The sequence below is a fragment of the Excalfactoria chinensis genome, chromosome 12 (assembly GCF_039878825.1).
Source record: "Excalfactoria chinensis isolate bCotChi1 chromosome 12, bCotChi1.hap2, whole genome shotgun sequence".
Lineage (NCBI taxonomy): Eukaryota > Metazoa > Chordata > Aves > Galliformes > Phasianidae > Excalfactoria > Excalfactoria chinensis.
The window spans coordinates 12,007,929-12,023,072 of NC_092836.1; the positions used below are offsets into that span (position 1 = coordinate 12,007,929).

Genomic DNA, 15,144 nt, shown 5'->3' on the forward strand with positions numbered 1-15,144 from the left:
CAGCGAGGGAGAGAGCCGGGGGGAACCGGGCAGAGCAGCGCAGCACGGGGCCGCCTGCAGCCCCACTCGCTCCGCGCGTCCCTCACTACCCGGCGCCGCGATGGATTGGGGGAACCGAAGCCGCCGCTCCTGAAGTCCCGGACTTCTCCCCTCCCCCTGCCCCTACTCGCCGTGCAGGAGCAGTCGCCCCTAAGACAGACACACGCGTGCACAAGGGCCCCCTCCCCCGGTTCTGCAGAAACTTTCGGCTGTTGTTGTTGTTGGGATTTTTTAATTTAATTTTTTTTTTTTTTCTGGCTTTTTTTCTTCTCTGTGTAAAATGGAGGGAGGCAGCCCGAGGAACGCTCTGCAGCCGCGGACGCCCCACTCCGCGCCGCCTGGCCTCTGAACGAGCGGAGCGGAGCGGCGTGCAGGGAGCGCAGCTCGGCTCCTCTCGCCCCCCCCACCCCCAACCCCATCACCCCGCCCGGTGGGCGCGGAGCCGCCGGGGCCGGGAGCGCGGGGACCCCACGGCGGCCCCACCTGGGCTCGGGCTGCCGGCACGGATCGTCGCCCGCGGCGCTTTCGCTGCCGCTTGTGAAGATTTTTATTTGCTTCCGCACAATCACGCCCACGGGCGCTGTGTGCGTGTGTGTGTGTGTGTTGGGTTGGCTTTTTTTTTTTTTTTTTTTTTTTTTTTTAGGAGGGGGGGTTCTTTTCTCTTTTTTTTTTTTTTTTTTTCTTTTTGCCTCCTTCTTCTGGTGGTGGAAAGCCCTAATTACTGCGATTGCTGATGGACCTTGGAAAGAAGGCTGCGTCGGTGCCCCGCTCCGCAGTCGGACCCGCTCGTCGCCCGCCGCCCCCCGCCAGCCCTGCGGGCCCCCGTGCTCCCCCGGCAGCCGGAGGAGAGCGCCCGGCTCCCGCCCGCCAGGATCGGATCTCGCCTCGCCCTTTCCCCCTCAGCTCCGCTTGGATTACAGCGCTGCCGCCGCTCGCTGATCCCGCGCCATGGAGGTGAGTCGGGCGCGTTGCCGGGCGGCTCCGCGGGTTCCCTGTGCGGGGCGCACCCCCTCCCTCCCCCCCCCCCCCTTCCTGGAAAAAGCTTCTTTCTTTTCTTTCTTTCTTTTCTTTTTTTTTTTTTTTCCCTGCTTTTTCTTTTCCTTTTTTTCTTTCTTTTCTTTTTTTTTTTTTTTTCCTTTTTCTTTTTTTTTTTTTTTCCACGCGGTGCTGCCGGTGGCTGCGCACCCGGTACCCCATCCCGGTGGTGTTAAAGACATCGCCCCGAACTTCCCCAACTTCCCCGCGGAGGATCGCTGTAGAGGAGCCCGGCGCCGACGCTCCGGTGCCTGCGCCTTTAAGGAACGCTGGCTGGGGGCCAGCCGAGGACCCGGAGTCAGCCCCCCCCCTCCTCCACCCCCCTTTAACTTTATTCTAAGTTTCTGGAGATTATCACTCTGCATCTGCAGAGGGTCCCGCCTGGGGCAGAGCGCAGGATCGCGGCTCCTCGGGGTCCCCTCGGCGCTGCGAGGACTCCATGTTGGAGAGCCTTTTCCTTGTTTGTTTGTTTGTTTGTCGTTGGCAATTGTATGCTAACTCGGTGGGTCACCCAGAGTTCAGGCGGACCGAGCCCCGACGCTCCCTCCGACCGCGGGGGCTGGAGGTGCGCGTCCTCCCCGGGGGCTCCCCGGTCCCGCGCACGGCGCTCCGAGGCGGCCGCCCCCCGCGAACATCCTCCGGCCGCCCCCTCTCTCCGGAGCCGCGGTCGCGGTGCCGCCCGCCCGCAGGTAGAAGCGCTGCCGGCGCTCCAGATGCCCTCGCGGCTCTCCAGACGCCCCGTGTAAAACACGATCACAGGCGTAAAGCCGCCCCCTTCATCTCAGCAACGAGCTCGGGCTCCGCATGGGGTGCATTAAATACCACAACCCGATCTCCGGGGCCCTACAAAGTTGAAAACGGTGCCTCGCGCTCCTGATGGCCAATCCCGCCGTGCTGCCGGCGAACCTTTTTTTTTCTCCTTTCTTTCTCTCCCCCTACCTCCCCCCTCCCCCCCCCCCCCCCTTTTTTTTTTTTTTCTTTTTTCCTTTTTTTTATTCCCCTTTTATGTCGGTGACGGCAGCCTGTCAGCCGCTGCGTGCAGCGGGGCCGAACCCCCTGGCGCAGGTGCTTCCTCCCGCTCCTGGAGAAGAGCGCTGGGGGCAACGGGAGGTGCCGTCGAAGGGCAGCGGCCGCCCGGCGCCCCCCGGGGGCTGCAGCGGTCGAGGCCGCCCCCTGTCGGGAGCGAAACAACAGCGCTGCGGGCCGGGAGCTGCGGGGGGCACCGGACCTCCGGAACGGGGTAGGGAGGTACGAGGCTTTGGGCTCGCAGCCCGGCAGCGAGAGTCATATAGAGGAGTCGGGAGCGAGAGGTCCCGCTGGGGTCCCGCGTCTCCGAAGTTCTCAGGCTCGGGCAGCTCCTTGACGTTTCTTTAGCGTTGTTATCTGAAGAACTCGTGGATGCAAAGAAATAAGTCCCAAACCCACCCCTTGGTGTTCGCGGGCCGTAGAGAGCTCCCAGCACAGAGTACTCAGCCCCGTCCCTTGCTTGTTATGTGGCTTTCGCACCTCTCCCGGGCCTCGTCCCCTCCGGAACGCAGCGAGGAGCGGGCTGCTCTGTCGGGGCTGAGTCCCGTAGGATGGACCCAGCCAGGCACGGTTCGCCCGGCGAAGGGCTCCAGGGTGATGAGGATGGCCCCGCCGCGTTCCGGCGCTCTCGTGGTAGCGATCGGTCCTCTTCTCCCGACCCTTTGCAAACAGAAATAAATTAGGGTTAAGAACACCTTGGTTTCGACATTGAGGGCTTTTTAAGAATGAATAGGGAGCCCCCAAGTGTCGAAATGTCTTTTTTTTTTTTTTTTCCCTCCTTCCAAGGGGAGGGGAAAAAAAGAAAAAAAAAAAAAGCCAGACCCGTGAATGGCCCTGCTTAGCGAGTTAAAGAGTCCCGCGTGAGGACGCAGACGGATCTGCGGGACCTGTCGGGGGGAGCGTTGGTCTTCCAGTCCAGCAGCCCACTCGCTGCTCGGAGCTGCGGGCACCGACCGGACCCGGTGCAGCCGTCGGGGCTGTCACCGCGCTGCCAGTGCCGAGCTCGGGGAGCGGAGGCTGCAGCGGGATGGCTTAGGGGTGCGGGCAGCGCCTTCCCCGGCCGGTGGGGGAGGGCCGGGTCCGGCACCCCCGAGCTCGCTTTGCAAACCTGAAGCTGCTTTTCGCCGGTCGGGAGCGCTCCGTGTCCGCGGCGCTGACTCGGGAGCGAGGAGCAATGGGGTAAAGCGCGGCCCGTGGGGTGCTGATAGCCCCGGGGTGGCGTGGAGGGCTGGGCTGGGGTCCGCCGTGCCCGTCCCGCCCCGGCGGGGTGCGGAGCGGTGCGGCCGCCCCGGGAAGGCGGTGTCCGGGGGTGGGGGCGCGGGGTGGCCCCGTCCGGCAGCAGCGCCGCGGCGGAGAGAAGGGCAGCGGAGGCAGCGCCGAGTTAAAAGGGGCCCGGGTACTTCCGTTGTTTAAACTTGAATGCTCGAAAATGGTCTGAGAAGCAATAAACAATCTGATCCTTTTTCTCCCCCCTCTAGAAATCCACTGCAGTATTAATCCAAGGAGGTGCTCTGGGGACAGTTGGCAGCACAATGGCTTCTCAGTACCTCTTAGTGGCTCTGGCCATCTTCTCCTCTTGTACCCAAGTTGTAATAGAAGCCAGCTCTTGGTGGTAAGCATCTCGTGTCTGCGTGCTTATAAAAGGGGGAGCAAAGTTTTACTTGATGGAACTTCTGTGTGCTTTGTGTGTACTTTGTTTCTGGGGGAGTACTGCATGAAGGGTCTGCCGGGAGCCGCGTTGGGGTGTGCTGTGCTGGAAAATGGATGCGTTTCTGAAGCAAGAGCAGTCGTGTAGCAGCCCGTGTTGCAAAATTCAGTTTTTAGAATGCTGTAGATTCTCTATGGATTTCATCATTCTTATATTTGTAGAATTGCATCTCTTCTATGAGAATTGCTTCAGCTCCCTCAGATGAGACGTTTTGTATATGTGAGAGAAAGGACGGAATTACCCACGAGAACCTTTATGAAATTAAAATTTAGGTTCGAATTTTTCTGCAGCTTAAATGTTTATAAGTATATTTTGTTACAATGAAGAACATTTTATGTTTCTGCTTTGGCAACTTAACTATTTCTCGACCACGTACGGTGTGGGGAGTCATTGGAATAAGTGTACTCTTCTCCTTCCGTCAATCCTTTGGAGATGAATGGACACTTTCTAACTAAAACGTATTGTGTAAGTGCTCCTGAGGAGCACTTAAAGAATTTAGAGGATGAAGTTGATTTTGTTTACAATGCTGATACTTCCCTCTGCTCATGTGTGCGTTGGGAAGGAGCTGGAAGCAGTATGGGACAAGATCCGAACTTCTGCCTTCTGAAAGGCTTCCCTGCTTCTAGTTGAGGAGACAGAAATCCAGACTTGCATCTAATATGTGTGTTCATATGAAATGAGGTCTGGGTTTTTTCTTTTGCTTTTTTCATATATATTTTTTTTGCTTTATGCATTTTTCTGCCTTGCCGTTGTTTGGGTCTTCTGCTATTTTCCCTGCGTCCATTTAAGTTAGAGATAGATCGTCTGGATACGAGTCTTATTTCAGTCCATAATCCGTGGTGAGAGCTACATGGGTGGGAACTCATTAGCTCTGTTTTATACTGTCTCTAAAGTAAAAGTTTCATATTTATGTAATTTTTTCTCCTCACCTGCTAGCAACAACGAGGAGTCACAGATTCGATATTTATATATAAGAGCAAGTTTGGTTTGGGATTTTATAGACTTTTGGTTTTGTTTTGTTTTCTCTTTATTAACCCAAATCTTTCTTTACACAGGTCTTTAGGGATGAACCCTATGAACCCCATGAACCCTGTGCAGATGTCAGAGGTATATATAATAGGAGCCCAGCCACTATGTAGCCAGCTAGCAGGGCTTTCCCAAGGACAGAAGAAACTCTGCCAGTTGTATCAGGACCATATGCAATTCATTGGAGAGGGTGCAAAGACCGGCATTAAGGAATGCCAGTATCAGTTCAGACACAGAAGATGGAATTGCAGCACTGTGGACAACAACTCTGTTTTTGGCAGAGTCATGCAGATAGGTAGGAAGCAACATCTTTATGATTAAACTCATGTCTAAGGATATGTATGGCACATAATGTTCTGCGTTTGAAGCTCTTGCCAGGTTCTTACTGTGTACTGTATACAACCAAGTGTTTTTTTAAAGTTGGCAAAGGAGTTGAATTATTTTTAGCCGGAGGTGATTTCCCACCACTGTCCAGCCATGTCTTTTGGAAAGCAAAGTAGGAACACACAACTGCGTATGGAAATACATTAAGGAAGGAAAATGGAGCCTTGAAATCTCCGTTTAGAAAACCTGAGACAAAAAGAAAAGGAAAAATAAAAGAAAAAAGAAAGCAAACAAAGAGAATTAAAACCAGCAGCGTCTTGTAAAATGAAAGATGTCCATGCTTAGTTCCAGAGTTAGTGGCTGCGTAGTAAATTGCTCTTGGTCTGGAGGTTAACTGAGAATTGCTGCTCTGTCTACTAGTGTTTATAGGCTATTCCTGCTTACTTATTTCCAGACATGATAACTTCTTTCTCTTTGTGAGAAAGTTAGATTTGTGTTAAAAATAATGTAGCAGGGTAATCTGTATGAAATCAGTTCTATTGGGGCCAAACATATGGCTGTCTGTGCAGGTCGTGTTTGTTGTAAGCACAAAAGTGGTAGGAGGGACAGATTCCTATGAATTTGCTGGGCACCCAACCCTTTCCCCATGAGGTTGTCTTTGAAATGTGCTTCTCCAGTGCTCACGTGCTGCCTGCTTGTCCCGTTGTTGAAGGACCACTGCGTATTTTAACAGTCATGGCAAAAATTTAGCTGGTGCTACCAAACTGGGTCCATGGTGGAGCCTTCCTCTGACATCCCCATGTCAGATGTCAGATACTGTTCAGCAACTGGGAAAGCTCAGTTTTTCTGAGTGACAAATGGGAGCTTCTGTTTAGTGATGAGTGTGCTGGCAAGTCCAGCGTTGCTTTTTACCCGGGTAAGGTTTTGAAATCAGATCCAAGCTGACTTCATTTGTGAATAGGGTAACTCCAGTAAGGACTGAAGGAATACCACCAATTCACGTTTGTTCTCTAATTTTTTAGGAAGTGTTTTTATTTAGAGATAAGTAAAAGGAATCTATTATGCAAAAGCATCTAATTGGGGCAGCTGGTTTCAGATGTACAACCTTCCCAAGGCTTTCTCCAAGCACAGTATTAACAGCCCCTATGGAGTATTTCCTTTTGGTCCAACCTGAGCAGAGATCTATAAGCATGTGAAACGTGAAAGGAAACTTTTTCTGTTCTAATAAGCTAACAATTGCCAGTTAAATAATCTGTTTGAAAATTGGGCCTTTGTCCCTCAGCCCTTATTTGTTATTCAAGCAAGTGAAAATGAGCTCAAGGGGACTGCTGGTGTGAAGAAATGTGCGGGACTGGGCCTGTGGGTTGTGGTGTCTGTCTCTGAAATAAGAGTTTCTGCCCTCCCTGAGTATGATGGATCTATTTAGAGGTGGTTTCTTTCAAGTTAAATAACTTAGCCGCACCCTTCTCCTGGATATGACTGTATTAGCTGATGTCTACACAGCAATTTATCATGTAATTAAGCCACTTATTCTAATTGCAGATGGAAGCAAGGTTAATAGCCATATTCAAGAGTTAAAGATCCTAAAGAGTGTATTCATGGAGAACAAGAAAGGTGTTGTCGGTGCCAGTGGTATTATTTCATGCTGACCTTCGGTAATGACCAACTGCTGGTCTCTGAGTGGAAGGAAAAATGGGCACTTTTCAAGCCTGATCCAATTTAACTCTGCCTGCCTTACGCTGGCTTGTCGAGGGCTGTCAGCTCTTCCTTGCTCTCACCAACACGAGAAGGTTTTAGTGCATGTATTCTGGGAGGGTTTTGTCATCGGGGCTCAGTCTGTTGCTGTTGTGCACAGAACGCCTGAGCAGAGCACTGACTGACAGCGCGGTAATTACCGCTGCTCATAAATGGACAGTCTTTCTTCCAGGATTTATCTGGCAAAGTTAGCTAAAGCTGTACAAATAAACCCAGCGCTGGGTTTGGAAACTCACTCTGTGGCTTATTGAACTGCAGCTTCAGGGCTTTTGTTCTTTGCTGCTCTCCATGGCTGATGGCCCCAGGTCAGGCATGGTCCTTGCTGCCATCTCCTGGGCCTGGGGCTGGCAGCGCTGGGGCTGCAGAACAGCAAAGTGCTAACGTGAGAGGAAAGGGCTGCGTCCTCCCCCCAGCTCGGTGTGCTGGAGTCTGGGCTATTCATGCTGAATGCTTTTCAAATACAGGACAAAGAACATTTTGTATCTTATGGTCAGGTATAAAAAAACAACAACAACAAAAAAACCTGTTCTGTTCTCGCAGACTTATTGATATCAAGTGTAAGGCTCAGCTCCTTGCTCTGTGGGTGGCTTCCTACAGAGTGTGTATGAACAGTTCCATTTCTATATTTTATATATATGGGAGAGAAGGGACTCAGACGTGTTTGGAATGTGTGTTTCCTTGCCATGGCTACAATAGAGAGAAATGCTGGGCTGTGGGAAAAGACAGGTTTGTCCGTAAAGGAAAGCACAGTTGTGCCTAAAGACTTTAAAAAAATATAAATAAATAACATAAAATTCAGAGCAACTCATCCACATAGAATTATCACCCTTCCTGTGTTCCTGGGGTCAGTGACTTTAAGCAGCCCTGGATTGCAGCCTGGGGATATCTGCTTCAGCACTTGATGCTGCTGTGTAGTTTGCTCAAGGGAGAAAAGTGGGGGCAACTCTCCTTTCTGTACCCCAGCCTTTCCTTCTGTGTCCCACTAAGAGCAAATTCTTTAAAATGCTCTCCAAGGTAATAATGAATATTAGTAAAAAAAAAAAAAAAAGAAAGAAAAAAGCCAGCTTTGTGGGTTTAAATCCTGCAATAAACAGCAGAGTTAATCATGTGAAAGCACGAGCTAACTAAACATGAAAAAGAATAAAAAGGAAAGGAAGAAGCGAGTCCTGTGGTCCAAAGCAGACCACGATTCTTTCCTCTAAAACTAGTGGAAATTTTGCTTAAGGAATTAATCCAAAAAATGTGCGTTACAGAACAAACGGGAACGTTAAAATCTGTATGAGGTTCCCCCTGCTATAGTTTGCAGTAAAAGCAAGGCGTAAGTCAGCACATAAAGCCAAATCTTTTTTAACTGAAAAGGCCACTCCTGTAACCCTTTACACTCATAATTCATGTAAGTACTTCCCCAGGCAGGTGTCTGGGAAAATACAGCATTGTAAGTAGGGGGCAAAGTGCTTCTCATCGTCCTTAAATCTGATCTTTCCCAACATAAGACTTCTGATTTTTCCCATTTAAAAACAGCATCTATTACTAGAATTAATCCAGTGGATGACAGCTGTTATATTAACAAAGCTGCTCTGAGTGTGGTGTCTTCTTGATGTTAAATATGGACAAGATTGCGAATTATTTATGTTCCAGAAGTGCTCAAAAGCTCCTATTAGGTTTGACCTGGCATGGTAGGCCTTGTACAAACAGCTTTTGCCTCAATTTTTTGCTGCCTGAATACATCTGATACATCCAAAATGCAGCCTCTTAAAGGCTTAACTTCACAGAGTCTCATGTTGTTCCCTGAGAAACTTGTAAAAGCAAGATTGGAAACAGTCTTGATCTATTGATCAGGCCGAAGACTGGGAATAGAACTTATAAAAATGGAAAACGAAAAGATTATATTTAGTCTATTCTTAGTCATTCTGTGAATCCTTCTTAGAAAAGATCCATTGTGATGCTGTTTCCTAAGATGAAAAGCAAGCTGCAAGTGGGTTTTCTGGTGCAAGTTCTGTGGTTTGACTTCTTTTTTCTTCTTTCTTTTCTTTTTTTGTGTGTTGTTTTTGAAAGCCCTTCTAGTTATAGTCAGAACTTGTTGGGTACTTGGAAAAGAGAGAGGGGAATTCAGGCTCTAAATGAAGGTGGGTTTAGATACCGTTGTGAAGGGATATACTTGGCCATGCTTTGCATTGTAGATATTGTACGTTTTTCTTCCCGACATTCGAATCTTGAGGTTTTAAATTTCCACCTAAGTGTCTCGGATAAAGGAGAAAACTTTCATAGCCTGCTTGTGCCAAGGCTTTTTCTTCCCTGTGATTTGTAAAAGTGATTATCCTTGCGCTCACTTACCTACATCCAGGGGAGCTGGAGCATGGGGCTCTGAGCAGCACAGGTTAGCATTGGGTGTCAGTAGTGCCCTGCAGAAGGGCTCAGCTCATGCACAGGACAAGGAGTAGTGTGCAACTGCCACACGTTTACATTTGTTAGCAGGAAGCTTTGCAAAATGCTCTGACTTTAAATAAATTGGAACTAGTGGGTGAAGTGCATAAATCATCTTTGAGAAGCAGTAATTTAGGAACCAGACTTTTTCAAATTTGCATTTGCCATGTCTCTTTTTCCAGAGAGCTGGGAGCCTGACGCCCTTCTGTCCCTGGAGGCAGGGCTGCTGTTGCCTGATGGCAGACTGCTCCACCATGTTGCTTTTCCTGGCACCAGTGAGCAGCAGCCCCTACTCCTCATAAGCACCTGGTGCACTCCCATGGTTTTGGAGATATGGGATTTACTTGGGTTCTTCTTTGTTTTGAAGGAGCACATTTCAGGGTTACTTTATGCTCTGGTAGGCGAATGAATGTTGGAGTCTCCTGGAAGCCGCCTTCCATCGGATGGGCTGGGGCAGCACACCTGGGCCTTCCTGTAATGCACCTCCTCTTTCCACACAGGTAGCCGGGAGACAGCATTCACCTACGCAGTGAGTGCGGCCGGGGTGGTCAACGCCATGAGCCGGGCATGCCGAGAGGGCGAGCTCTCCTCTTGTGGCTGCAGCCGGGCCGCACGGCCCAAGGACCTGCCCCGGGACTGGCTGTGGGGCGGCTGTGGGGACAACATTGAGTACGGATACCGCTTTGCCAAGGAGTTTGTTGACGCCCGGGAACGGGAGAGAGTTTACCAGAGAGGCTCCTACGAGAGTGCCCGGATCATGATGAACCTACACAACAATGAGGCTGGGAGGAGAGTAAGTGCCTTCTGTATTTTTGAGTCCCTCCTTCTAGGGAAGGTTGGGTGGTCACCTGCCACCAAGGCTTGTCTCTGTTCTGATGCACGAGACAAGCAAATAGAAAAGGCAGGTATAGGTGGGTGGAGAGCATATGAATTCATGTTGTTCCTCATTGCATTTCCCATGGAGCACTGGACCTACAGTGCACTGTGTTTCCTTCCACACTGGTTCACTGGCAGTGCCCAACTCACTGCATGTTTTATTGGTTTGTGTTTCCAGTCGGTTCTGTGTGAGCTGAGGGGTTGTTTCTCGTTTGGAACGGTGCTGCAGGGTTATTCCTGCTTTTTATTTCCTGCTTTGGGAAGATGTGAAAAGCTTCTCCATATTATGAAAAAACATGATCTTCTATGGTTAAACATGTCTTTATGGTTTCTTTAATCTCAGAAAATGCCTTAAATGAATGGGTGTAATCTTTTTCTTTTTTTAATAGTCTGAACATGAAGAGCCAAAGTCATTATTTTCCTAGAGCTTTGACATGCCAGACATAGTTGGCTGGAGTCTTTTCACTTGTGTTCTAAGGTGAAGAAGGATGAAAGATAATTGAAAATTAATAGTATTTAAATGTGAGAGGAGGGTGTCTGAAAGCAGTGGACAGGCCAATTTACCATTACTGTGGAGAAAAATGACACATTCACAGTTGCTAACGGAGACTCTAGCAGTTTCTCCTTCCTCAGCCTCATCTTTTCGGTGCCATTTGGCAGCACTAAGAATTTCTGCAACTGCTGGGTGGAAGTTGTCTATGGTATCATCTAATGTGTCAGACACCAGGATTTTTGGGTTGGTGTCAACAGCGACTCTTATTTCTATTTGTACGGGGCAAATGACTGATATTTCCTTGCCAAAGCTTTGTAAAGAGGATATTGCTGTGCAACTCTGTCTTCCACCCATAGGTGTTTGGGGGTTTCTTCTTGGACGAAGTCTCTCTTGCAGAGCAGTATTTGGGATAGGGGGAGGATGCTGAGCCAAGAGTAGACAATTGGCTGCAGCTGAGCCAGGAACAAGCTGAATCTTAACTCTTTCCCTAATTGCAGCCTCAAGCTGAGATCAATAGAGAGAGTAACTCAGATAGAAAATAAAGGGATGTTTTACATTTCTCAATGAAACAGCGAAATCTTTCTCTGGCACGAAAGAGAATTCCTAAAACTTGAATGCAGTGTGACTGATGCTGCTGTCTGGACAGTGTGAGTGTTGCTATGTCTTTCTGTGTGGTGAAGGCAGGGGGCTGGAGAGAACTCTCCCCACCCTCTCATGCCCCCTTGTCTGGGTTAACAGCATACAGGGAGTGGTGTGTGTTCTTTCTGCCCTATTGCAGCAGGGAGGAGAATGCTAGAGTTAATGCTGTGAGGTGTGAAGGGGAAGGGGATAGAGCATAGTAAAAGAGGGGAATGAATGCTGCCACAGCCATGCTAATCGTTCACCTTCCTTCTTGCTTTTCACCCTGCCTTCTGCAGACTGTGTACAACCTGGCTGACGTGGCCTGTAAGTGCCATGGTGTCTCTGGTTCCTGTAGCCTGAAGACCTGTTGGCTTCAGCTTGCTGATTTCCGCAAGGTAGGCGATGCCCTGAAGGAGAAATACGATAGTGCTGCTGCCATGAAACTCAACAGCCGGGGCAAGCTGGTGCAGATGAACAGCCGCTTCAATGCACCCACCATCCATGACCTGATCTACATCGATCCCAGCCCCGACTACTGCATGCGCAATGAGAGCACCGGGTCCCTGGGCACCCAGGGCCGCCTTTGCAATAAGACCTCAGAGGGCATGGACGGCTGTGAACTAATGTGCTGTGGCCGGGGATATGACCAGTTCAAGACGGTACAGCGAGAGCGCTGCCACTGCAAGTTCCACTGGTGCTGCTATGTGAAATGCAAGTTGTGCACAGAGATCGTGGACCAGTTTGTGTGCAAATAGGAGACGGACGAGGTGGGAGGAACTGCGGCCACCTGCCTGCGAGGGGTGTGGGCCCCTTGCCCCTTCCACAGGACTTTTTTCTGCTTTATTTATAGAGTCCAATGAGTTGTTGTCTTCTTTTAAGAAAAAAAAAAAAAGAAAAGAAAAAAAAAAAAGGGGGCAGAGGAAGGAAAAAGGAAAAAAAGAAAAGAAAAAAAAAAAAGGAAAATAAAAATATAAAGATTGCAAAGAGAAGTGCCTGGAACCCTCTCTACGTCCATCCCAGAACTGTGTGCGTCTTATATTTTGGCTATAATGGGGGAGAACCTGAGAATATTTATTTTACAAAGTTAAAAAAACAAAAAACAACAAAAAAAAAAAACTTTTGAAAACAATAGAGTAGCTCGAGAGGAAAATTCAACATATTCTAATTAAGTCCCATGGGGCATAATACATATGCAGTAGGCAGAGCAACCATGTAACGTGCTTGGGATGTTAGAACCATCCCTATGGATGTGAGGAACATGCAGACCTGTCCATGACTTCTGGTTTCAGATGCTAGAAGTTGTCAGAATGGGGTATAGAAAGCTGTTCAGTACAACTGGGGCTCTGTAAATAAGGGGTGGTATATTCAACACAAAGTGCAGTGTCAGTTGCATATCTGAATGCGCTCGCATAATTACGCGATGTCACTGGAGGGTAAAGAGCAAAGAATCATAAAGGCTTCAACTGCGCTATTCTTGAGTCATTGAATTTGGTTCCAGAACATAATGAGACCAAAAAAGCAAAAAAGACACAGATACAGAAAAAAATCTGCCTCGATGAATAGCAAAATATTCCCCAAAGGAGAAATTGACCTTATTAGCTAATTGTGGTGTTGGAGTATCTCATCTCACAGAGCGGCGTGTCGAGAGCCAATGCGATGCCGGCTGCGCGGGGCACAGCAGCCCGGTGGGAGGGAGGCTGCGTGTTCACAGGCTGGGAAGCTCCGAGCTTGCCGAGCTGCAGCCTCCCAGCCTGGAAGGCCCTTTGAAAACAGAATTCCTCAAATTTGAAAATGCCTTAAAAATGGTGTAATAGCTGGCTATCTTTCGAAACACAGCTTGACAAAGAACTCCTCTAATTTTATGAGAGAAGATAAATCATTAGATATCCATTCTTGGAATGATTGATTTTTATTATTTTGTTGCAGATTTTTGGGAATGCTTTCACTTGAGGAGACAATAGTTTCATACTTTAATAACACTAACCGGCTATTATAGTTCAAGGAAATGTTGCAGCAATACCAAATTTATCATCCTATGTCTTTAATACACATGCTTTAGATAATATATTGCAGATATACACTACAACTGTTCAGACTGTACTTGAGCAGTTGCATATATATGGGAAAACTGTGGTCTGCTGGTGTCTGATATTTCAAAGCTTTTTGTACGTATATATTTTAAAGAGTTAAGAAATAATAAATCTTCAAATTACAGGGGCAGTTCATCCCCCCCCATTTTCTTTTTCAGATCTCTTCAGGTTGTTCGATGATTCTGATATTTTTGGTGTTTAAAAAAAATATATTATTTTTGAAAAGCTTTTATAATTCAAATAAGTAAGCCTCTTCGCAGCCTTGGGATGCTCCTGGGCTGTTGCTAGAGGCAGCACCCTGCACTTGAATCGATACCGGTCTGCTGATTGCTTCTATTCCACTTACTTTTTAGGGGCGATATTGTTACTGAAAGGAAACTCAAAACTCTAAAGTGTGCTGCATTTGGCCCTTGGTTTTTAGTTTTGAAATGGGAATTATTTGATGAACGATCCGCGTTCCCACTGGTGTTCTGTGTTTACACAGGGTTCCCTCACTGGTTCAGATGCCTCTTTCCAGCTCGGTCCCATGCAAGAAGTTCAAGAAATTGGTTTTGCAGATGCCAAGTGAGGAAAATCTTTCACTTTAGCCTAGTTGTACTAAAGCCTTAACTTTTCACGAGCCTATAAGCTGTATCATTAAGTTCATCTTGATCATTTATCAGCTTCTTAAGTGGCGCTTTATTGCTCTTAATTTATTGTACGAGGACATATTTACCCCTCATCTTCAGATGTTTGCAAAGACTATCTTTAAAGTAAGATAAATAAATAAAGCACTAATTCATTGAATATGTCACTTTTGGTTTTCATTATACAAAAACTATGATCATTTTTTTCATTTGCTGAGTCACCTCTTGTTCCTTTTTATTGACTTCTGTCTAAGCAGAACTGAATCTCGTGATCCTAGCTATTAAAACACTATTTAATGTAAAATATTTTACTTGTCATTCAGATATGTAAATCTTCTATGTCCTTTCCTTTGTTCTGTACATTTAATGTACATATTTCTGTCTCGCGTGATTTGTATATTTCACTGGTTTTTTGTTTTTTTGTTTTTTTGTTTTTTGTTTTTGTTTTTTTTTAAAAAAAAAAGAAAGGATTATACCATAATGGAAGATAGACTATAAAAATAAAACTTTGGTTGTATATTGGGAAGTGGTTTCAATTATCTTTCAGAAGAGGATTTGTTAAAACAATGAAAAGAGCTGATTTTTAAATTTACTACGTGGTAAAACAGGGAAGGGGTTGTTTGCCAAACATACAGAGTACATCTCGAAATTTTATTTCTATATTAAGAAAGAATACAGATGTAACTACTTCTTAAATAGATGAAAAAGATACATCCAAGCCCCCATCCCTGTGAAATGGAAAACAGTTCAGAGATGGGTTAAAGGCTTCAGGGTGAACGCTGCTCCCATGGCTTGCCATAGTCCTGGGCAGTGCTGCAGACAACTTCCTTGTGTAATGGCAGTGATGGCAGGAGGAGCGTCCTGTGGTTTCCGAGGGGAATAAGATTTCAGGACTGGGTTTTGTCCGGTTTGAGCCGTGTGTGTGGTTTGTGGGGTGAGGTTGCAGGCCACAGCCTGGTGGCGCGGGGCTGGCGTGGTGACACGCACATGTTGGTCCTCAGACTTCCTGCTATGAGCGAGTGTGAGCGTGGAAAGCAGGGAGGCCTTAAAAAAGGCAGAACAGCGAGGGACAGGGAGTAAGGTAGAAAATGAAAAGCAACG

The 15,144-nt window shown here is 47.6% G+C and overlaps 1 protein-coding gene across 3 annotated transcripts; it reads left to right on the forward strand.

Annotated features, from left to right (window-relative positions):
• Nucleotides 1–14,424, forward strand: WNT5A (Wnt family member 5A). Of its 3 annotated transcripts, none has more exons than XM_072347682.1 (5): nt 1–993; nt 3,579–3,712; nt 4,864–5,129; nt 9,838–10,130; nt 11,624–14,424. In XM_072347682.1, exons 1-5 carry the CDS (start codon nt 988–990, stop codon nt 12,080–12,082), a joined length of 1,158 nt encoding a protein of 385 aa, XP_072203783.1. In that variant the 5' UTR covers nt 1–987; the 3' UTR covers nt 12,083–14,424. The 3 variants fall into 3 exon arrangements, with proteins under 3 accessions (XP_072203783.1, XP_072203786.1, XP_072203785.1); XM_072347685.1 differs by lacking the exon at nt 1–993 and adding an exon at nt 2,996–3,279; XM_072347684.1 differs by lacking the exon at nt 1–993 and adding an exon at nt 3,426–3,496.
• Nucleotides 14,425–15,144: the final 720 nt, after the last annotated feature.